Source organism: Grus americana, chromosome 7, assembly GCF_028858705.1.
Source record: "Grus americana isolate bGruAme1 chromosome 7, bGruAme1.mat, whole genome shotgun sequence".
Classification (NCBI taxonomy): Eukaryota; Metazoa; Chordata; class Aves; order Gruiformes; family Gruidae; genus Grus; species Grus americana.
The window spans coordinates 36,443,433-36,466,820 of NC_072858.1; the positions used below are offsets into that span (position 1 = coordinate 36,443,433).

The 23,388-nt window shown below is 37.6% G+C and overlaps 1 protein-coding gene across 7 annotated transcripts in view; it reads left to right on the forward strand.

The window, feature by feature from the left end:
* MYPN (myopalladin) overlaps window positions 1-23,388 on the forward strand; it is a 73,064-nt gene that overhangs the window by 34,532 nt on the left and 15,144 nt on the right. For all 7 annotated transcript variants that reach the window (XR_008577830.1, XR_008577829.1, XM_054831048.1 and 4 more), the window contains 9 exons: window positions 599-650; window positions 2,788-2,935; window positions 4,446-4,517; window positions 4,729-4,870; window positions 5,820-5,843; window positions 7,893-8,009; window positions 8,742-9,111; window positions 11,206-11,793; window positions 14,117-14,264. Coding sequence is in view for 5 of the 7 variants with exons in the window: in XM_054831048.1 (XP_054687023.1) it covers window positions 599-650; window positions 2,788-2,935; window positions 4,446-4,517; window positions 4,729-4,870; window positions 5,820-5,843; window positions 7,893-8,009; window positions 8,742-9,111; window positions 11,206-11,793; window positions 14,117-14,264 (1,661 nt within the window). In the remaining 2 variants the exon portion in view is untranslated. The remainder of the gene's footprint in view (window positions 1-598; window positions 651-2,787; window positions 2,936-4,445; window positions 4,518-4,728; window positions 4,871-5,819; window positions 5,844-7,892; window positions 8,010-8,741; window positions 9,112-11,205; window positions 11,794-14,116; window positions 14,265-23,388) is intronic.

The window sequence follows — 23,388 nt, forward strand, 5'->3', positions numbered from 1 at the left end:
GGAAGCCATGGCTGATGGAGATGCTCACTGGCAGGAACTACAGAGAAAATGCAAATTCCAAATGCAGTGAAGGCTGAATTAGAAGTGTAAAATGTCTCAGTAAGACAGCTGTTAGTAAACTGAGTAGTATCTTCTCCAAACTGTGCTACAAGGCACTAGTTTGAGAATAATAGCTATGATTCCAGGTCTCTTTCTTTTTCACCCTTTTTTTTTTTAAAAAATGGTAGAATCAGGTGTCTGAGAAAAAAAAAAGTTCTTACTTGATTCACAACAGCAATTACAGACTAAATCATACCAGTGGCATGTGAGGATTTAAAGAGAATGTGAGGAAGACCCAGATGTACATTCACTCTTGGATGCTGTTTTCCTCATTTCAGTTGCACCTCATCCCAAATCTGCCTCATGTCAATAGCAGTTCTGCATCTTACACAGTATGCAACATTGGTTCATTTCCACTGCAATGTCATCTTGTCTTTTGGCATAGTGTTATAACGTATATCCTCAGAATGCTCTAGAGGAAATTTGAATAAATGTTTGTATCATTCCTAGATAACCTCCAAAAACCTCTCTGCTAAGTGATTTTTTTTCTTTTTCATAGGAGTCTCTTCTTCTGACTCTGAAGGTGAAATCATCAAAGACGAAATGGATCAGTAAGTTTAAAATCAATTACATCTTCCTTATTTGTTACAGTTAAAAAACCCCACAAGCATAGACATTTCAGTTTTGATTATTATTTTGCAACTTTCAACACATTAGACTTTTGTTTGGGATTTATTTGGATTGTTTGGGTTGGGTTTTGTTTGTGTGTTTGTTTGTTTGCTTTACAAATAGTATGGAACAAATACACGTTTGCTTGTGTGTCTTCAACTTTAACTTAAGAATTGACACTTTAATAGTAAATATAAACATAAGAAAAAATATGTTACCTTAAAGGTTAAACTACTAAAATTAATTTACTAAAACAGATGCCATTTGACTAGGCCCAACTTAAATGCTGATTTAAGTGTCTGACCTGGAAAAACAGTGTAGTAAAATTTCTTACATGAAAATATGGTATATGTCATGAAGTTTTTGGCAGAAGATGGCTATATGTGGATTATTTAGATTTACGATAAGGAAATTAACACATATGAACTAGAGTAAACTGAAATGATGGGTATAAAGACTACTTAATTATAAAAAGAAAGAAAAGGTGTCATATGTAATCTAAAACCTAGGAAATAATTTTATTTTTCCTAAATGAAATCCATTCCCTGTGCATTCAGAACCCAATCCTATGCTTTTAAAATCTACAGTCGTTCAGAATCAAAGTCTTTCTATGAACTGGAAAAGGAGTCAGACCGGTTGAAAACTAAAATAATCAATCCTTTGTATGCATTAATTCAACCCCCAAAGCATCAGTACTCTATAAAGAGGAAATTTTAGTCAGATAGACTTACACACCTTGTTTTTTCCCATTATTTATTAAGGAGAGTTATACTCATCACAAATGTAATTTTCTTTTAAAATGCAAATACAAAACACTGCAGTGTGTTTCACTGAAGACCTCAGGCTGACAGCAAACCCCATCTTAGGTGATTTTTACTTCGAAGTCATAAAAACTCCACATTGGATTGGTTTATGAACTTTGATAAATGTAAGGGGTTCATATAAAACTTAAAATCAAGAAGATCTCAAAGGTTTGGAGACAAAATGATTAGTTTTTCTTAGTTCTAGCTCAGACTCTTCTAAATGTCTCAGACGTAACGTTATTTCTTATTCACCTCATTAGGTGCAAATGTAGCGTTGACCATGATCCTGATCACTTGGTGGCATCTCTAAGTTGCTTACCTTATTAAATTGTGAAGTAATGTATTGCGTTCTGTGTTTCTTAGAAAAAAAAGAATGCTGCTCTGACATTGTCCTCAAATGACAGAATTATGAAAGATCAGGTTTGGGTATAATCAGAGTGTCTTTATTTTTGCTTAGCTTCCAGCTGTCATCACATGAATCTGAACACCTGTAATTAAAGGGAAATAATATGAAAACAGGTGCAAAAAAGGTCACAATTTCAAAACAGAAAGAGTGATCACAACAACTGTATGTTCACTCTGAGTAAGGCTTCCTTTGGTTTGAAGGCTGGCTTTCCTGGGGGCACCTGTGGTACATTCCAGAGCAGCCGGTGCATACCTCAAACTGAATAAAAAGACCATGTCTTCATTGTCTGCATTATTTTATTTACCAACAGAAATAAATAGGGCCAACTCTTCTACTTCCATATGGAAACAACCTTGAAGAAGTGAAAGCCAACCTGTACACTACCAAAACTGCATGATAAGCGATAAGCGGTCAGAAAGCATACCTCTCTTTTTTTATTTTTCAGCAGTAAATTATTGAATCTGTTTCCAAGCAGACCATGGTATTTTCATTACCTTTTAGGCTAAAATCTTCATACAAGCTCAGGGAGCAGTTAAAAAGAAACTAGCACTGTCCTCTGAGAAACTACCATTGCTCTCATGCTGCTCAGAGCCGATAAAGGGAGCTTTCAAGCCACAATGGGGTTAATCCAGGCCATTTATTACATTTGGTGTAACTGAACTAAGTATGAGAGATTAGAGTGGCAAGATATGCGGCCTGATTCTTATAAAATGCAGTTTACCTAGGAGTGTGTATCAGTTTAGATCAATTAGAATTCATTCCCAGAAGTGAGGCTGGGGTTGACATGTAATTGGGACAAACATCACTAAGTGACACACATGTAGCTCTAGCTTCCAACTAGAGAACTTGCTTGTGGTTAATATTTCACAGCAAACCAAAGCCAGCTGACACCTCCTTGAATGCAGCATCTCCCGCTGTTAGAACTGCAACCAAGCATCAAGAAACCTCCAAGGCACCATCTGCCATGGCTCAGCCTGTGTCCGTACCTGTCCAGCCTGTGTCAACATCAGTTAATCAGGTAGGGGAGACAATATGGTGAATTTCAAGGACCAAAAGCAAGCTCTTAAAAAGGTGTTTCTTCTACAGTTTGTGACTCAGAACCCCCAAATTTCTAGTTTTTGCTCTGCTGTTGAACTTCAGCTTTGAACCTTACAGCCATACGGGAGTTGCGTACACCGAAGAGATGCCCTGCCTGCCAGCTAACCTTTAGCACCTGGCAAAGGGAAAGGAACCTTTCATCCCCAGGTTACAGGCATCCCTGCGGCAGTGAGCAGAAGGAGCAGCTGCCGCTAGCTCGGCCAGCGGCAGGAATCTGTGTGCACTCCAGCGGGTCAGAGCCTGCATGCCGTGAAGGGCACTTGGATGTGTAAGTCGACTCACCGGCCTCTTCACATTGCAAACTGACTCATTCACTTTCAATAGCGGCAACCTAGAACTTCTCTCCCTCCCTACAGAACTCACTGCAAATCATTTTCTTTGAATGAACCTTATTTTTAAGCTAAATCATTTCTCTGTGTTCACTTTATATGTAGATATGTTTGTTTACCAAATAACATTTTCATATCCATATCAAAGAGTTTCTAATTAATGTTAACATGCATTTTGAGTCCTTTTTGTTGCAAACTATCAGAATATTTGTAACTGTGAATTCTTTCAAAATAGGGAAGAAGAGCCATATTTACTTAAAAACAAAACCGAGAAGTTAATGAGAAACTCGTTTTACACTGTATTTTCAACATTTACAGCCCAGAAACAGTGGTAACCAATAAACAGATACTGAATAGGTGAAGTAATGCACATTTACTTTTGACTACAAAGAGAACAGAACCAAGCCTTTGCAACATTTTGCCATTTTGATAGATGTTGCTTAAGTCAAGAGCTATAGTTATCTCAAAAAATGACTACTTTTAAACTTGTTGGCCTGTAAGACACCATCTATAAAATTTAGCTGTGTTTCCTGAGATACTGAATTTGAATCACTAATTCTGCTGTTCTGGGGTAGCTTTTATTTCACTAAAATGAAAAACTCTATTAATCAAGTTATATGAGGAAGTTTTCCAGGAGGAGAATAATTTCATTCTGATTTTTCCACCTCTGTAAATAGTTTGGTTTTGGCAAAGGAGAAGAATTACAGCAGCAGTCACACACATGACTTGACTTAACTTTTCCTTATTAACATCCATAAATATTTATTAAGTAAGAATTTTTAAAAGGAGACTATCACCAAGCAGCCTACATAGATTTGCTTTAGTGAAGTATTAATGAAAGATGTTATAATACACTGCAGTGAAGTTTTTCCTGCCATGTTTAACTCAATAAGGCAATAAGAGCATTTTTGTTACTCAGGCAGTAACCCATCTAGGAAGATTGCTAGCAGTTGTCTACAACAGAGCAACTTTTATTCATTGCATTCAATATTTGGCTTTGGACTCCACCCACCAAAATCTCTTTTCTGTCATTTCTCCTGTATATGGAAAAATATCCTCTGTACACCTAAACATCATCATGTAATGTTTTGCAATCCACAGGCTCAAAGCCCCACTAACTATTTGCAAGGACTGGATGGAAGACCTATAATTGCTGCTCCTGTATTTACAAAGGTAATTTGTTCTATGACATATTTGAAAACTAAAGAGGTCAATTAATTGTACGGAGAGATAATTTAAATCTTCTAGCTATCAAAGATTAAAAAAAGGAATTATGCATTTCTGAAGGCAAAGATTTAAGTGGCTTTATGAAATTGCACTGAAATCAGTATTACTTCCAGACCGATAAGACATTTACTGACTGTCTATTCATTTTCTCTATTAGATGTTACAGGATATTTCAGCTTCTGAGGGGCAGCTTGTTGTCTTTGAATGTCGGGTGAAAGGAGCTCCTTCCCCAAAGGTTGAATGGTATAGAGAAGGAACACTGATAGAAGATTCTCCAGATTTTAGGATATTACAGAAAAGTATGTTTCTTGTGTGGAAATATTGTGTCTAATAAAATACAGGCAAGCAAAAAATTGCTAACATAGAAACACTTTGAATTTTGTATTACAATGGTAAGAAGTATATAAGCCATATTTACGGCAATAAATCTGGGTTCCAGAAGCCAAAACTGTGGATACATTGAACAGCATACTCCCAGGTAGTATTTGTCTGAGACTCCCCAAAGTATTGAATTGTTATGCCTTCTGCTTTGATCACTTTGCCACTTCAATGTCGTCTTCTAGTTCAGCCTTAATTCTACTGCTTGTTTTTGGATTTGCACCATGTATGTAGGGCTCTATTGCCCATAAATCCCTCATCTTTTAGTTAAGTGCTATTATAATAGTGCTTATGGGCAGCGGATTGCTGCGGATTTATCCGTAAAAGTAACCTGATGCACACGTTAGCATGGTTACACATACATGTGTGTGCACATGATATATGATAGGTTATACACATACTTCTACTTTAATTTTCAAATGCAGTCAAAACACCTGCAGTTTTCTCATAAGTCACTGGAATGCTAAAATTGCTAAAACTCAATAGAAATTCCTTAAATACCACAATTAATCAACCCAAAATGAAACAATGTTTTATCATAACTTGATTTCATGTGTGTAATAGTTTCAGAAATTGTCTTCAAGACACACTATAGTAGTACTAAGATTGCAAAAAATTACTTCTTGCAGAATTTATTTCCTATTCATAAGTTCTCAAAAGTGCTCCTAAGTGTTCACATTGTTCGCTGGATTTGACGTACCATTGAGTACAAGCCCTGGCTGTCTCCACCATGCTTTAAACATAAAATTGGATCAAAAGGAGTATTCTGTCATAATAAGATCAAGATTCATATCTAGTACTTAAGAAAAAAAAAGTTATTGGCAAAAGTAAGTATATTCAATCTACTAATTCTGCTCTTCTTCCCTTTAGAACCACGATCTATGGCTGAACCAGGTGAGGATCATCAAAAGGCTCATACTTTTTGATTATACAAATGTGGTGATTTAACCTCACAAAATATTAATTATTTAAACTCCATAATTTAATTAACATAATTTCTTCTTCTTCCCCCCCCGTTCTATAGCTACTAGTGAGTTGCATTTCACTGTAGACTGTTTCATAAACATATACTTTGAATTAATTCTCTCACGTTTGAAGAAAATAATGTTTCCATTCTGCTATGACCTAGTTCTAACTTAGGATCCAAATGTTACCACCTTATGAGCTAAAGATTAACAAAATTAACGTATGAGGGTCCCCTGAATATCTGAGGTTCAGAAGTACACCAGATGATGTAGAACTGAGCTATTTTTATCTAGTTTACCCGTTAGGGAACATTGCATCAGATGTTTAGCCATGTCAGCCATTCCCTTTGCTCCCTAACAGCGTAATATGAGAGTATCACATCAGGTGTTCCACCCCTGATATCAGCAAATCCTATAAAAGTGGTTGGATTTGCTGATTTCAAGGGTCAGAGTGAATGTAGGCTACTCTGCATGATTTGAGCAAAGAAGCCTTACAGATTTTGATTATTTCTCCATGAGACAATCACTCTCCTTGTTATGCTTCTCACTATTAAAAATATAAAGCTGCCCCTCTTAAGACAGAAAATTACCAAAGGAGTATTAATTCTTACAGAATGTAAACTTCTGTAACTCTTCTCCTTGCCTTATGAAAAGGTTTTTTTACCCCAACAAGTGTCTTGAAAGAGACTCCTCCTTTCTGCAATGTCTCTTGCTGAGACTTAGGAATGAATAAATGGAGCTTCTACCAGAACCCACCGATGCCGTTCCTTTACTGTCCAGTGGCATCACTGCTGAGTAATGTGAAGCAGTTTTTAGAGGGTAATCAGTTGGGTGCAGTTGTCACTGCCTCATCACCGGCTGCTCATTCAGAAGGAATCTGGATTTCCATGCATGCAGTGGTTGGCAAATCCAAGTATGATAAACTAGATACTATAATGCCTTAAACTAGTTCTATAATCCTAGTACTATAATAAACTATTATTCTCCTATAGTTGTTAGTAAATAATCTCTTTGTTGCTACTAGATTTTCCTCAGTGATAACATGAAACAATCAAGTTTAAGTGTGGTATGGTCTTCCACAGAAATACTCATAAAATATTAATCTTGTAGGGTTTTAGGAAAGTTTCTTGCAAAATGGTAGCAAAATAGTCTGACTAGTTGAAGAAATGCCATCGGCCCACATTTCAATACACTTTAGATGTTACTCTCCCTCCCCATCCCAGCTACCTGGCCAAATGAAAGATTTAAAATCCCACCACCACAGGTATTTATTAGCTGGTACTGCTGCCCGGACATGTCAGATACTGGTCAGACAGGAATGCCAGAACCCCAGACTGACTTTTCAAGATGGAATTTAATTTTTGCTAGTACAATTTTGCTAGCACATTGTTGGTGCCCATTAGTCTTCTTCACAAAGAAGTGAAAAGGCAACTTTCTATAAGTACAATTAGCACAATCCTCTCTATCTGCAAATCTGCACTGGTACTTTTGGAAAATGCCAGCCTATATGTATGTGTTTTGTATTTCTTCACTGTACAGAGTGACTCCACTTGAATTGCTCCCAGTTAATTATAACTAATCTTTCAATCTGCAAAGAGATAAAAATACATGTGTTTAAGTGAGTTGTGAGTATAGAGTACACTATATTTCTTCAAATTAAATTTTAAGTTCTTCAGAGAGAAAGTCTGTGCTTCATGTGATTAGGAAAACATTTTCTAATGTTTTCCAAATACTGCCGACACCTGTTCTTCACTTTTGTTGGGCATGCTGGAGCACAGAGGGTACCAGTTGCTGCAGACAATGCTGATAACAGCTGCTGCACACAAAGGCTGCCAAAATTGATAATACTGATGAAACTAAAATCAAACTGAGCGAGATGGAAAACCTTAAGGAAATGTCCCCGAGGGTAGTCAAGGCTTTGTGTGTTTGTTCAATGCATGTTCGCTTCAAGAAATAATACTGCTCTGAAACTTTGCAGAGGAAATTTGTACTCTTGTTATTGCTGAAGTATTTTCAGAAGATTCTGGCAGCTTCACCTGTACTGCAAGCAATAAATATGGAACAGTATCTAGTATCGCTCATCTAACTGTCAAAGGTAAGATTTTGTTTCAGTCCTTTGCTTGCTAGTAAATACAAGCAGAGCAGGCTGTTGCACTTTACGGTCCAAGCTGCTTATCGAACATACAGATTGCTGTCTTTTCAAAGTGTTCTTCCCCAGTTAGAAATGTGAAGGAACAAGGAACATTAGGGAATGAATCCCACACAGCCCTTCTGAAAACACAACTCTTGCTGACCTCAAGATTTGGGCACTAGCCATTTTTGGAATCTCTATGGACTATCTAGTTTGCTCTTTCAAGAACCCTTTGGTGCAGAGCCCAAAGGAGGAAACCTCAAAACAGATTATTTCATACTGTTTATATGATTTCTGCTGCCAAAGCACGGAACAGTTACGTGAGCAAAGCACAGTATGTAAAAGTATAGTGCACAGTTGACTCCAATTCAGCTCAAGTTCTGGCAGTGTTCTTCATAACTAAAAAGCCAGAGAATTCTCTGAAAAAAATGTTTGTATTTCAAAGATGCTGGTAGAATTCACGGAGGACATGGCTGAAGACCGCTGCTGGATCTTCTGAAGTAGAACTGCGGCTCTTTCCCCCCCACCTTTATAATATTCCTTTGTTAAGGGAATTTGTTGTTAAACAAATGAGGTTAAACAACTCAGTCCAACAGCTGGAAGACTGAGTTTTTCCAATTGTAACTTTTGTGATTTAGTTTCACTATAACTTATGGTATTTACTTATCACCAAAAGTTTCATATTTGCTATTTCAGCACCTGAAGACAGTAGTAATGCTGCTACTCTTCACACAATGAGCTCAATCAACTTAACTGCTGCAGAACATCAAGCTCCCCCACGTACCCCTACCCATGGTGTAGTAAATAAAACCCCCAAACCTAAACTTGAAGGTGTTCTTGTGAACCACAATGAACCCAGATCGAGTTCTAAGATAGGTCTCCGTGTGCACTTCAAGCTGCCTGAAGATGATAAAGGAAGTGAATCATCATCAGAGGATGGACCTGGCTCTACAAACCAAATCAGATCCAACTATTTCCAAGAGAGGATAAATGGACAGCCAATGAAAATACCAGAGCCAACATCGCCATCCAAGGAACCCCCTCCAGTACTGGCTAAACCAAAGCTGTAAGTAAATGGGATTCTAAGTTGCAGGAGCATCAATGATATTATTTAGTATTCATAGACCAGGACACTATTGCATGAGAGCAAAAAACTCCAGGACAGAACAAAAAGATAGTCAGTATCACATGGTGCTGGCCTAATTAACCATACTCCTAGAAAACATATTCTACAGAGCTAGGTGTTTTTTTCTGTGTATCTCTCTTGGGAAAAGTGTTCTCCAAATTTAAAAGGAAAATGTTTTCCCCTTGAGATTTTATTTAATTACACAATGTTTTCTGCTGCAAACAAAAGATGAACAAAAATGCTTTTATGCAGGCAAAATAAAAGCAGATTCTTCAAACATATCTCACTCAATTCTGAGTATGCAATTTTGCCAAAACTAGATATATTCAGTCTTACACATAGTACGGGCTAGCAACTAGATAGCAACTGTAGTCCCAAAGGCCATGCCTCATGACTTTTATGTCTCACAAAAGTAATCTCCTCCTAAAACAGATAAAATACTTGGAAATGTTTGGTAATGTGAAACCACTTGAACTAAAAAGTACCTGCGTGATTAATGCACTGACAGCTCAAGGGGAAAATTTAAGAAGTAGTGTAGTTTTTTTAGAGGACAATTTATGCAATTCATGCTGCACTTTATTAAGAAATATCTTTTCAGCATTTTTGAAACCTTCCAAATCTAGTTTAACAAAAAGCATGCAGAGTCCTTCATCTCATTTCTTAAACAGGCAGAAGCTTTAATCAAAGGCTCAGGAAGGACTTTATAAAGTAAATAATTGGTACTCTTAAACAGGGATGTATTTCATAGCATAAACATTACAAGTGAGAAGACAGCACTTACATACGATGTCGCAGAGGAAGAACTTGGAGCAGTGTTTCAATGTTTTTTTTAATTTGTTAAGCCCATATTCACAGCCCTATTTACTTTCAGAGCTATAGTGTTTTTAAGAGGGGAGCAGAAGCAGTATTTAAGTTGCCCAATGCTTGCATAAAGCAGGATTTCTCTCAACACCCCCCCCCCCCGCAAAGTAACAAAGGAGTGCACTATTATGCAGATGTATATATGAATGACACAAAATCAGGATTGCACAACTTCTAACTCTCGAACATTCTATTTTTTGAAAGCTTGAAATTGCTATTTTTATCTACCTTTAATGTGATTTTTGTTTAATACCTTACAGAAACAATAATTCTTTTAAATAAAACAAAGTTCTGTTGACCTAATGTATTTGATTTGTCACTACCAGTTATGGTTGGTCTCTACTTCTACATTTTTCCCTTTTTAACAATAGTTATTTAATACTTGACAATTTATTACATGATCATTTTCTATATCCTCTATGTCCTTTTTGGAAAAGGAAAAGTTAGCCTGGTTTCCATATGCTGTATTTCCATATACATAATAACTAAACAAATCACTTGACGAGGCAAATTAATTTTCCTTAATTGCAAAGTAAAAAAGCCCTGAAGACATATACAGTAGATAGCATCTAGGAAACAACAATTGCATGAAATGCAAGTCCTCTCTGAATGATGCACTCCTGTCTGTCACCGAATGTCAACACCACCTAAACTACATTGGTAGTATCTCCTTTGGTGGACTGTTACAAAGCTTTATTAGCCAAAATGCTGGTTTCAGAACCTACTTTAACAGGAGCTAAATAACTGCAATCTGGCTCATAAACGCTCATTTAAAATCAATAAACCAAATCCTACTCTTAGTTACACAAGCAGAGAGGTACTAAGGTGATGTAGAGCAGAATTTAACAATGCTATCCCTTAAATATCTTCAAGTAAGATTTATACTTACATTTCATGTGTTAAAATGTAAGAATCATCTTCAGTCAAACAACTGTCAGACAAAAAGCTTTTGTGCCTCTGGCAAAAAAGGGAGAAGGAAAGGTTTATTTTAGTAGCAAAATAATATTATGCTCTTCTCATAATGTTAGACAATATGTCATGTAGCAGTTTCCCTTACCTCTTACTGTATGACAGGACATAGAATTTTTCTCTTGCAATTCACATATGGAAATGTAGTCAGCCAGTACATTCAGGGCTCATGACCAATTTTGCTCATCTTTGTCTTATATGCAGTGACCAGACCCAGTTAAAACAGCTCCACAACCAGGTCTTGCTTGAACAACAGCAGGTGCATCAGACATCTACAAAAGAATTGTCATTCAACACAGCTGTATTGAATTCTGCTACTTCACTCCATCAACAGTCCACCTCAACTACGTACAAACAAAGCAAAGCCTCTGCTTCACAAGCATTCAGCTATACCCGACCTAAGCAGTTCCTACCATCACAAACCACATCACCTACCAGCTCCTCTTCTAGCTCCTCAGTTACAACATTTGGCAACATTCCTCAAGGAGCTCAAAGAACAAATAACAAGGAAAATTTCAAAGCAAATCCTCCATCTGCACAATCAAGGTCTTCAGGAGGGTTTACAAGCAAAAGTGAACAGTCTCTATCAAGCCCTAAGGAATCCATGGTGCCTCCATTAACCCTTTCTACATCTAGTGTAAAGCAGTTCCAGCCGCAGAGTGTGACTCCTGCTCCTATCTCCCCAACTGGCTGGATTCAGAATCCAGTAGCTTTCCTTAGTGCTGTTCTTCCTTCATTTCCTACTGTGCCGTCAACCAATGCTATGGGACTGCCCAGAAGTACACCAGCCACGTAAGTTGCATGAACCATATGTGCAGAAGCAGGGACAAGAAATACTCATAAAAGAAACTAAGATGTATTTCTGTTCAAGGGTTCAGTGGGGAGTTTACTGAAATGCAAGTCATTCACAAAATAGAAAAGTGAGTTATTCATGTATTCTGGTCATTTCATCTAACCTTTACATTTGGTTAAGAAAGGAAGGGGTAATAGCTTCTATAATAGGATACATCAAAGGTAAGATAAATTCAAGATAGAGAAATGTGAGTTTATAAACCGATATATACAAGAATTTGGGGGCTTAGTGATTCATAAGACTGTAATAGTGGGAGAAAAGAGACTTCATGAGCTTGCAGGATAAATCACTCTAAGACCATTTGCCTATATGAGCTAGAAAAACATTCTTACCTATTGTAATGAGTAAAGTTTTAAAAGGTATCTCATAATGTAACTTATTTCTTAGTCCAGGTAAATCTAAGAAATAACATATGTAAAGGCATCTTTCTGGTTGCAATACTTTCTATATTTAAAGTCCCCCAGAAAATCTCAGGAGAGTTAATGGTTTGCACATAAATATTTTAATTGACAGCTAGCATGATTTCTGTGACCAAATGGCTACCACCATACACTCAAATAAGGATGACGATGTACTGGAAAGGTTGTGGCCTTAAGACTTTCTTCTTTACTAGTAGAGTTGAAATTAATATCCCTTTTGTGGACTATGTGAACCCAGTGTCAGCATGGCTAGCACCAGTAGATTGATACAACTTTTTATCCATAGAAATCCACATTATGCACAAAGTAAGGAATATTCCCCCTTTTTACCAATGGTATACTTCAAGGTAGCGATTGCTACCAGTAAGTCACAATATCCTAACCATCCTGCTGATACTACATCAACCAATCCGTAACAGTAACAGAAAAAAGTGTCCCTGTATACATAAGATTCCCTACTCTGTGGGCCAAGAAATCCTGCCTTCAAACCATTATTGCACTCCTACTCCCAGATTTCCTAGTTGCCCAGCACAGTCTCATCATCGCCATCACCCTGCGGCTCATGCCTGGAGGCCTTCACGGCCCTGGCATCATGGGCAGGCATAGATAATAAATTTGTAAGGTTCACAGTGAAGGTTTTAACTACACCCAACTCAAGCCTTTGGCCTGCTTTCACAGCATTGCAACAGCAAGCAAAAATCAGCTGCAAGTACTCACCTGCTCCCGTTCCTCCCCTTCAGAGCTGGTGCACACGTGCTCAAGCACTATTCTCTTTGCATTAATGACACTTAAGTCTTGCAAAGTGCTTTACTTTTTCTAACTGTTGTACAGGCTTTACCAAATAAATCCTTACAATATGCCTACCATGTAGAGTAGTTAAATATTGCTTTCTTCATTTCATTTTTCCTGGGTCCCAGCCCCGAGCTGAATTCCCACATAACTACAGCTCATCATGCTGAGACTCAAATCTAGATCTTTACATGGGAGAGAGCCAAAGTGAGGCCCCAAAAGATCCAGAAGGAACCTGAACAGTACCTGTGCTAATCTGTGTATATCTATTGAAGTTTCAGCTTCCTTTTTTGACATTATCAATTATAATAATTCTGGTTACAAAAGCAGTGAGAGATAACCATGTCTGCAGAAACAACAAAAGGAAGATATCAGCAATCATCAGTTATGCCTTTTACCTAGACCATGTTATTAAGATGTCAGCTCCTGGTAAACTAAACGTTGCACACTCTCTAGTAGTGTGCTGCTGCTGTGCTTCAGCAGTGCACTCTCACAGTCTCCCGAAAGACTTATTTAATAATTGAACTATTTTTCAAACCTTACTAAAATAAAATAGACTACATCTATCAAATAAAAAGAACTGTTGATGTTAGGTGTCATAAAAAAGTGAGAGAAATGAAACACGTAAAAGTTTGTGGGAAGAGCAAATGATCACTGAAGATGTGAGATAAAGATTAGAGAGAAACTATATTAGCTTTTAAATTATTGCCTGATCCAGTAAAATGTACAAACTGTATACCTATGTTAACACCTATACACATTTCTTAAAGCATTCATTGTGACATAATTATTCCATGATAAATATAAATGGACCTTAGATACTCATTGTAGTATTATAATGCTTATTCTCTTTAAGATGTGTGTCCTTAATTCCTAGTGGCATGGGAATGGGATGCATCATTAAAATAGTACCAAAAAATAAAATCCCATGTTGTGCTCTGGCTTCTACGTAAATAAATAATAGGTTTCAATTGAAGCCTAATATCATATCACACAGATGACAAAAAAAATATACTGGTTGCTGCATGTTACTATCAGAATCTTCTTTTAATAGCCCGACCCAGGGATTAACAAAGAAAAATCTGAAGCCTCTGCCATTAGCTACAGACGATTCTATTCGGGAAAATAAAGCTGCACTTGTAAAGGACCTGGAAAGAAAACTGCATTTCAGAGAGGATGGTAATCAACAAAGTAGTCAGCAGGTAAGAAAATTGAGTGTTATCAAAATAAATTTCACTCATGAACAAGATATGTATTATCACCTGTGGAACAAAAGGTGTTTGTGTGGTTGAGCTGCTATGCTACTTTTCAGAGTAAACTTTTGCGGTAAGTACTGGTTTGGAATAGCAAACTGGAGCTTTAAACAGGAAGTATGAGGGGAATCAGCTGCAGAGGGTTTACTTTGTGACTAAGTAGCATTTTTAATTTCTGATCATCTCTATTAAAGACCAGTAGGAATGTAAAACTTTTTTCTTTTCATAGAATCTTCTGTAAATTGGATTTAATTTTTTCACTTTACAAGTTGCTCAACTCATTGCATGCAGACATATTCATACACTGTATATTTTCAAGACAAATTAAGAAGTAATCAAACTGTTTAAGAAAAGGTTTCTGGTTTTGTTTTGGTTGAACTAAAATGCGATATTCAATTTTTAGCATTAAACCTATTTTTCCAAATCTCCTGACTTACATGAATTGACAGGGACTTGTTAGGAACTTAGCAAAGGTTTTGGTAGCTGTTACTGGCATACACCCAACTTTAGGACCAGCATTATTAGAGTTTAGCAAAATAACAACCCTTTTACAAAGTTCAAGGAACTATCAGTTCATTCTTAACTGGAATTAATAAATTCACCAGGTGTGGACAGCGTCTATGAAACTAAAGAAGAAATAAGAATTGGAATAATGTTTTGCAGTTGAAATCACTGTAAATCAGGTCCAACCACCCTCAACAGTAGAACACACTAAGGACTCCTAGATAGCTGTTCTGTCTGAAGGTGATTATGCTACTCTCACCTTGGCCACGGAGCTCTCCATAGCTGTCCTGCCAGCTCAGGCTTAACACAGCAAATAATGGTTTACCCTGATCTGTTGTCAACAAGGGAACTTTTCACAAGGCCTGTTAGCCCTTCTGACAGAGAACACGCAAAGATAAGCAAAAAGCCATGGAGTCTCTGGAGCAAATTACCCTCTGTGGACAACTGCAGTGTAATCCCTGTTTTTTTTTAATTTTGCTATTGACCTTTCTTTCTAACAGATCACGCTGCCAAAGCACTTTGAGTAAAACAACTGGCAAGCGGTATGTTTTGCAGATGAATCACAAGTGTTACAATTTGTACTTGCTATGGTAGTAAAATTATTTAGAGAGCTACTGTGAAATACCAATCAGTCTTTCGAGTTAACTGCATGATAACCCCTTTAGAAACAATGATCACTACTAGTGTCAAAGTTATCTGCTGACAGCAAAAGCTATTTATACACTTATTTGCTATTCTGTATGAGACCAAACCAAAATCTTGATTCCCCAATCCCCAAAACACTGAAAAACTTCAAAGCTGGCACATGTCCAATGAACTAGAAAACAACAATTTTAGGATTGCTCAATAAAAGTCCCCTCATTTTCTCCTCAGTTCCTACCTTTAATCACTTCTTATTTTATTCTTCCACATCCAGGAAAATCACTGCTCAGGCTGGCTCCAGCAAATTCAAGTCTGAGTCTTCTCCTCAGTGAAAGCAGTGATTATTTAAAGACATGAGAGGATGTACAGTATTTTCCAAAATTCCTATTGCTTTGCCATTTATAGAACAATCAGCATCACGAGAATAGTATGTTGGAATGCTGGATTCACACCCATAGATTTTGTCCTGTTTATTCCTCTTGTAGTTAACATAGAATTAAAAAGGACACATTTTCATCCTACATATAGCACATATGCATTAAATTTATTATAACGGTAGGGAAGGGCTTCTTATTCACTTTCTCATAAATACAAATGCAACTCTCCTCTGTATGAGAGATCACTGCATAATGAATGGAGTACAGCATCCAATAAGAATCTCAAAGTGTTGGCTTCCTTGTACTTTCTACATGCTATTTTAAAAATTCTTTCTCATAAAATGTGTCCTATAGCATAGTTTTATTTAGGGAATTGCACTGTAACCTCATATTTTAATAGCAGTATTTGGTCTCATTTATATCTGTGGAGGATGTAGCGATCATCAGGAATGAAAGCTGCAGAAGACTAGTCTGCATCTTAAAGTACTGGTATTGTCTTTTATTACTATATAAAGTGCAGTAATGAACATGAATGATTTACATTCTGCTGCTCTATTTATTATCCATCATTGACTTCCATATGAAAAGTGTTTAGCTTACAAGTCAAGATTTTCCTAAGTGTCAGCATTACACACTCAGCATGATATCTAATAATCCAGATGTACTCCTTCTGTTTCATCCAGTACATCATTCATCATCAACAATAAAGAAATCCAGAATCAGAACATAGTTGGTAATTTTGCTGATGTTGCACGAGACAGAACAGATTAGTCTCTGGTCTTCTACAGCTATGATAATCATTCAGTGCTGACAGAAATACAAATATGATCTTGCTAAGATTCTAGCTGCAACTTTGATCAAGCACATGCACTAACAAGCTGTCATTTTTACCAGAAAAAAACATCATACCTGTCATTTATGCAGATGGTAGTATGCTATATTGCCAGGTGAAATTTCATTACAGTTAGGAGAGTTGAAAAAAGAGGGGTTCAGTTATACCAAGCGTCTTCAGTCAGATTTGCTCAGTTCTTTCAAACAGAAGATACACTAAATGAGGATTACCTTTAGGCAATTGCAGGAAGAAGTTAGGACAAATCCCAGGATATAGCAGACTTAACTCAAGTTTCTTCCTTGGCCAGATGAATTTGTAACTCTTAACTCCCATAAGGACGGCCTAACACCTTGCCAGTGGGTACGTGTACTGTTGGTGCTGTCCCAGGTTGCACAAATAATTAAGCATCCTTTATCAGCAGGATAAAAATCTGGAAATTCCACCTTTCAGAACAGTTCCCTTAGCAGGAGACCTGAGCCTTTCTCTCACCTTCTCCAGCTCAATGAATAAAACTTAAGATTTTCAGGCAGTGTGGAACAGGCCCTCCTTTAGCAGGACATTTCAAAGAGCATTTCAGCTTAATGGTTAGGGTTATTCGAGGAAGCTGCTAGAATCCTTTCTTCCAGTTTGTGCTGGAGAAAAGAAACAGAGACAGACTGAGAGAGACAGAGAAAGAGAATCACTCTTCTACCTAGGAACTAGGACAAACACCTGGATTCTTGTCCTTGCTGTAGTGGATGTTTCAGTATTTCTGCAAAGTGAAAGAGGACAAGAAGGACAAAGGACTTCCCTCTTCACTCATCTCCACCTCCATAATGTTTTATCAGCATGGAGCTCAGAGCTTCCTCTTGGAGACTGAGGTTGAAATCCTGTGAGACAAAGCATCCAAGTCTCACAACCTCAGTGAGTGTCTGGGCTACTGCACCATTTGATGAAAGGAGAACACAGCCAGGGCTGTCTTCCCAAAATCTGTCAATCCAGTCCATTGGGCCTTTTATCTTCCTTGCAAGTAAAATATCTTGGTAATATTCAGTCAGAATAGGCCATGTAGAAACAAAAAGAAGTGTGGGGAGAAAAGGGCAGACAGAGACTTTGGGGGGATTTTGGCAAATGTGAAAACAATATCAATGTGTAATGCAAACTGATTCTTTTAACCTGGCATTTGAAAACATTTACAGGCTTCACCAATGGGACTATAAATAGAGGAAATTCAGCTTTACAGGCAAAACTTAGAAATTAATGATATTATCTCCTCAAAACCTTGCTATACAAAACATATAAAATAGAAAAATGAGGTAACTAAACCCCGAAATCCTGTACAGTAATAAAAACAAAGGAATTAACTGTGCAATAATAAAGGAAAGAAGAGTTAAGTACCTGGGCCTGGTTTATAACTTTTGGTTATAAGCACTACAAACTGTGCTCCCATATCTGTGTCATTCACTATGAAAAGTATCATGTGGCAACGCTGGTTGGTTCTGTCTTATGTAAGATCCAGAGAGCAGCATGGTCACTGCCTTATTTTTAGGACAAAGAATAAAGCTACAGCTGTTTAGAAAATTATGCACATCCCTCACATGAATATTCTTTACTTTTGATAGGGAATACTTTATATGAAATTTCAGAGCAGAAGAGATGCAAGGTTTGTCCAAAAGCTTTTAGATCATTAAAACTTATGGCCTGTAAAGCCATATTCAGAACCTAACTCATCACACAGGCCACATCACCCCAAACAATACCTCAGTGCTGATCAGACAGAATCATCTCCTCGCAGTTCCTACGCTAAGCAGTCAGCCTCAGAAAGGTCACAAGAATCACCAAGAACTCTGTTCCCCAGAGCACAAGAATTACACTTAATTCAATCACTCCAAAAAGGTTGCTCAAAAACAAGCTTCGCATTATCTCCCAAAGGCCAGCAAATGTAGGCGATTTTGGACTAAGGATGGGAACTAAACCCCAAGCAGTCCTCACGGAAGCTTGTTTGCTTTGTACTAGAAATGAGATTTAAAAACCTAACTAAGACAAATTACCAGATCTTGACATTAATAGGTATAAACTCCCAATAATCGTGGGAATGAATAACTGAACAACCACTTGTAGCTGTCTTCTAAAGATCTAGATCTAATCAACAACAAAGTACAGACAGGTTTTCCTCGTGAGGACCCTGTCTTGCAGAACTCATCACCTAGGAAAGGGAACCTGAGGTCCTCATGATTTAACACACACTCCTAAGCCACTCACTCCAGCTGATAAGTCTGTGGGAGTTGGAGATACAAACCTCATTTGCTTTCTCTTCTGTTTTCCTCTTGCTCTATCACTTTGAGCTGGAGTTTATTTTTAATATTGTCTAGCTGTGTACCACAGATGACTTGCCAGACTCTTCAAGGGTTTGTGTTTACATTTGGATAGCATGATATTGAGTGATACCTCTCCCACTGCTGAAAGAGAGAGGGAGGGGAGGAGAGAGAGAGTCCAAACATAACAGAAGATTTCAGTCAGAGTACCCTAGATTAGACATTGAAGCCAAGGAGTGTTACAGCTTGGAAACAGATGCCGAGATACAATATGTGCCAGTTTCTTAGACAAACTGCTAACTGGATTTACAATAACTCTGCCAAAAAGCCAATCTAGTAAAAGTTACAAAACTGGGATTAAATTGGGAAATTTGTCTGGAGTTGGCAATGAGTAACTGCAAACAGAATTCTGATTTTATACAGTATATGAGAATCAACATTCAAACAAAGTTCTAGCCTTTCAATTTGTGGTAATTTCCATGGGTTACTATGCTAACGTCAAAATATTTTGATGCTACAAGCTTCTACTAACTGTAGGCATGTGTTTTCACTAAGATCTGAATCCTGCTAAAGTCAACAGCAAAATGGGTTTTAACTTCAACAGATACAGGATTTTAGAACTCATATTCACACACAAATGTGCTTAAAAACTTACAGGAATTACTACAGCCTATGCGATTTCCCTTTTTGCCAAAAAGGTTCACAGGTAGTAGAATGGCCCAGGAGCTAGATTACTTGTCTCAAGATCTAGGAGAACAGGATCCAACTACCTGCTCTGTCACAGACTTTCTATGTTACCTTAACAGATCACTGAGCTTCTTTAGGCCTCAATTTCTCATCTGTAAGATGCAGGTAATAGCCCTGCCCTGAAGGGTGCCTTGCTGTCAGGTGCTCAAAAAATGATGGTGATGAGGCCAGAACAATCACAGAGACAAAATGATGTGAATCCGTACCTTCAACAAGACTTGCATAAAGAGAAGATTTTGTTTGCCATACTGGTCAAATTACAATCATCCAGCAGCACCCTACAACAGTATTGCTAAGGCAGTGCAAAGGCGAGCAACTCCCCAGAAGAGAAGTTGCATTTCACTTCTCCACCTGCCCCAAATTCCCACCAGCACTTGCTGACCATTTTTTTCTTTTTTTTTTTCCTTTTGAGTTAACTTTCTTCTAGCTCACTCCTGCAGAACAGGTCACCGTGGGATCGGATGACTGCCAGTGATGGCAGGAGGGACGTGTGGGAGCATATGAGTATGAGCAGGGAGGGAAGCAAGGGAATGCTGCTGCTAGCACAAGCTGGCAACTAAACTGGTTCAGCTACATTGTCAAATCATATACTGAATACGCTACACATCTCTGTGGCCATAAGGCTCTGCAGCTCACTTACAAGGTGCTACTAATGACTAGAGAAAAATAGTACAGAACTACTTAAGACACATATTCACCAGCACATTTCCCGGCTTTGCTCTGGCCAGTTTTAACAGTCTTTTACCCCCTGCATATACCCTACCACTATTAATGCAACCACCACTGTGTAGTCCCCTTTTGCTAATATACTTAAGTGAAATATCCAGGTTTCAAAAGTTGCAGTCTACTCAGCACATATACATATAGATAATTATATACAATTATAATATATATTATATATATTATAATTTGTACAGAACATTTACACCTCTAGATAGGACTTTGAATTTTAGTTTTTTAGCTCAGACATAGCACAATTTTAAATATCTGGCTACTATATTAAACAAGTGTGTGAATTCCTGTCTGTAAAAATTTCATGTTCCAGGAAAGTTGCCAAAAAGCAGCTAGAACCCTACATTTTTGACCCAAAAATAGAGCTTGAACCTTTGTACTCTTTCCCTTAGCCTCCTCAGTATGCTGAACTGCAGCCTAGTTTTAACATTGTACCCAGTGATCACATGGACTGGTTCTTTGTGTGATGCTTTATGAAATACTTGTCTGAACCACAACCATATACACTTTGCCCTACTCCACTGATGTAATCACATCCAAAAACAGTTTTATGGCTTATGTGATAAATACAGTTCTTCAGAAAGCCATATTAACAACTACTTTCTGTTCTTGCTAATCCTAGAAGAAAATCTATCAAACAAGCAAAAAACTCCAAGATTGTATTCTCTATACAACTGTGTAATTCCATTTATTTCAGAGATGCCTGTTCTTTACAAGAAGTTTGGTATAACACCTTCAGTCCATGTATGTTGGCGTTAAAATTTTCACAGCAATGTTAACTTAGGTAATGCCTTCCTAGCCCCATTACTTCCCACTGCTAGAGAACACTATATGATGAAAAACTCCCTTCAGGGACCAAGCAATGATTCCTCAATCTTCAACTATACAGTTAAGGATGTATTAAAAGTACAATACTGCCTTTAAAATTTGAAATATTATTCTTGTCATAAGCAATTTTCATTTGCAAAACTTGCTTTTGACACAGCCACCAGAAAATTGAACTGAAGAAAAATTTAATCTAGAGATTAGTTACATCATTCTGAAAAAAGTCATCACATTCATGCGTCATAGGTCTCATGAAACACGCATATAGCTCAATAAAGTTGAAGACCGTATATAACTAAGATAATCCATTGGCAGATTTACATACTGCCATAAAAGAATGATGTTAACTGTTGGTAAGGTTCACAGGGCAGTAAGTAACTAGTCTGCTGACTTCCAGATTACACAGATTGAATGGTTTTGTATGCAAGAGCAGGTGCAGGCCCCCTACTTTCTCTTCCTGTGTTCTTCATTATGTTGCACTGAAAATCTCAAAGGTGTTGGCTCTTGCAAAAACCCTCTTACAATTTTTAGTCTTCTAGTCTACTGGTTTTGGATTGGTATCTGACTCTGAGAAGTTTTAACACTTTTCAACTCCACTCATTTTATTCTGAGTTCAGAGTTGCCCTATACGAGTAAAAATTATTCACATACTTACTGTGTCTAGCTTCTGAGATAACCAATTAGTGAGTCACTTCTCCAACTCTGTCCGTAAGCCCTGTTGCCCTCTAAATATACGTAACACTTGAAAAATGGCTTATCTTTACAAAGGCAACAAGAGTGCTCAAAATTGCTCAAATATGATAAATGAGAAACATGTATGCAAAACATATATTTAGCTTTATAATTATGCTGTCATATAATCAACATCGAGAAATAATTACATAGTTTTTGAGAGGTTCATTACACAATAAACAGTAACATGTTTAAACAGGCAGAAATGAGATTCTCTGTACCATACTTGCTATATGATCTTTATTAATGTGACAAATCATTAGACAATGGAAAGGGAAGGAGGGAAAGAGATTACCTCTATCTTAATTAATCCTTAATTAGCCTCCACATTTCCAAGGGTCACACAGCATATGAAATTCCTGAAAACAATTTCATTCTTAGAAGAACTACATATAGTATCTTCAGGTCCTACTAGAAAATTCAGACACTCAAGGTAATCCTTCCTCAGTAGGTCAATTTTTTTGCAACAGATTTTGCTCTCTGCTGCCAAGAGCTACCTAAACGACATGAAGAAACTATAAAAAGCTCTCAAAGAAGTGGAAGGAAAACAATACTCCAAATACCTTCTGCAGTACACTGCTTGCAACAAAGTATTTAGGTTTGAATTCCTTCATTTATGGGAGACTCCAGAAACAAAATGTGACTGCAGTACATTTTGGTGACATGGCTGCTTCTTAGAACATAGTAGTCACTCCCTGATTTTTACTTGATTCTTCCTTCCTAAAACCACTCAGTATCAAGGGGTAAAAGATCAATTGCTTAACTTTCCCTTAGAACACTATAACCAGGTCTTGCCATCTAAATGGAAAAATGCTAGCTTTGGTTGGTCAGAAATCAGAGAATCTCTGGTTTTACACTGGCTTAACTGAGATTAGAATTTGATCTATTAAAGTGATTTGTTGAGACATGCTCCGTGAAAGAAAAAAAGCTCAACAAGATGAAACTTTATAAGGCTGTTTGCTGATCACCAGCTGTTGGCCAGCCCACAGAGCAAGCAAAGCCAACTAAGAAAGTGGATGATACCATCTAGTGGCTGGCTCCCACCCTTTGGGGCATGTCTCGCACACTTCTACAGATCTGCGAGCTCAAAAACTCCTGCTTGGCAAACCTGTACTGACAGTGGTACATTTGGAGAGAGTATCTGTCCCCGTCAGAGTGGAGGGAGAGTGTTAGAGGTAAGGAAGGTAACTTGAAGTAGGGACCCAGCAACCGAAGCTCCCCTGCACATTTCTGTTACCTCGTAATTATCAGCACTGCTCCAGAGCTGTGTGGAACAGCCCTGCAGCATCAGAGAAGCAGGGAGGAGTGGAAGGATGACTCAGTTTCCAGTAAAGAAAGTTCACTCACTAAAGTCCTTTCCTCCCTACTCTGAGGTGTCTGCCTTTTCC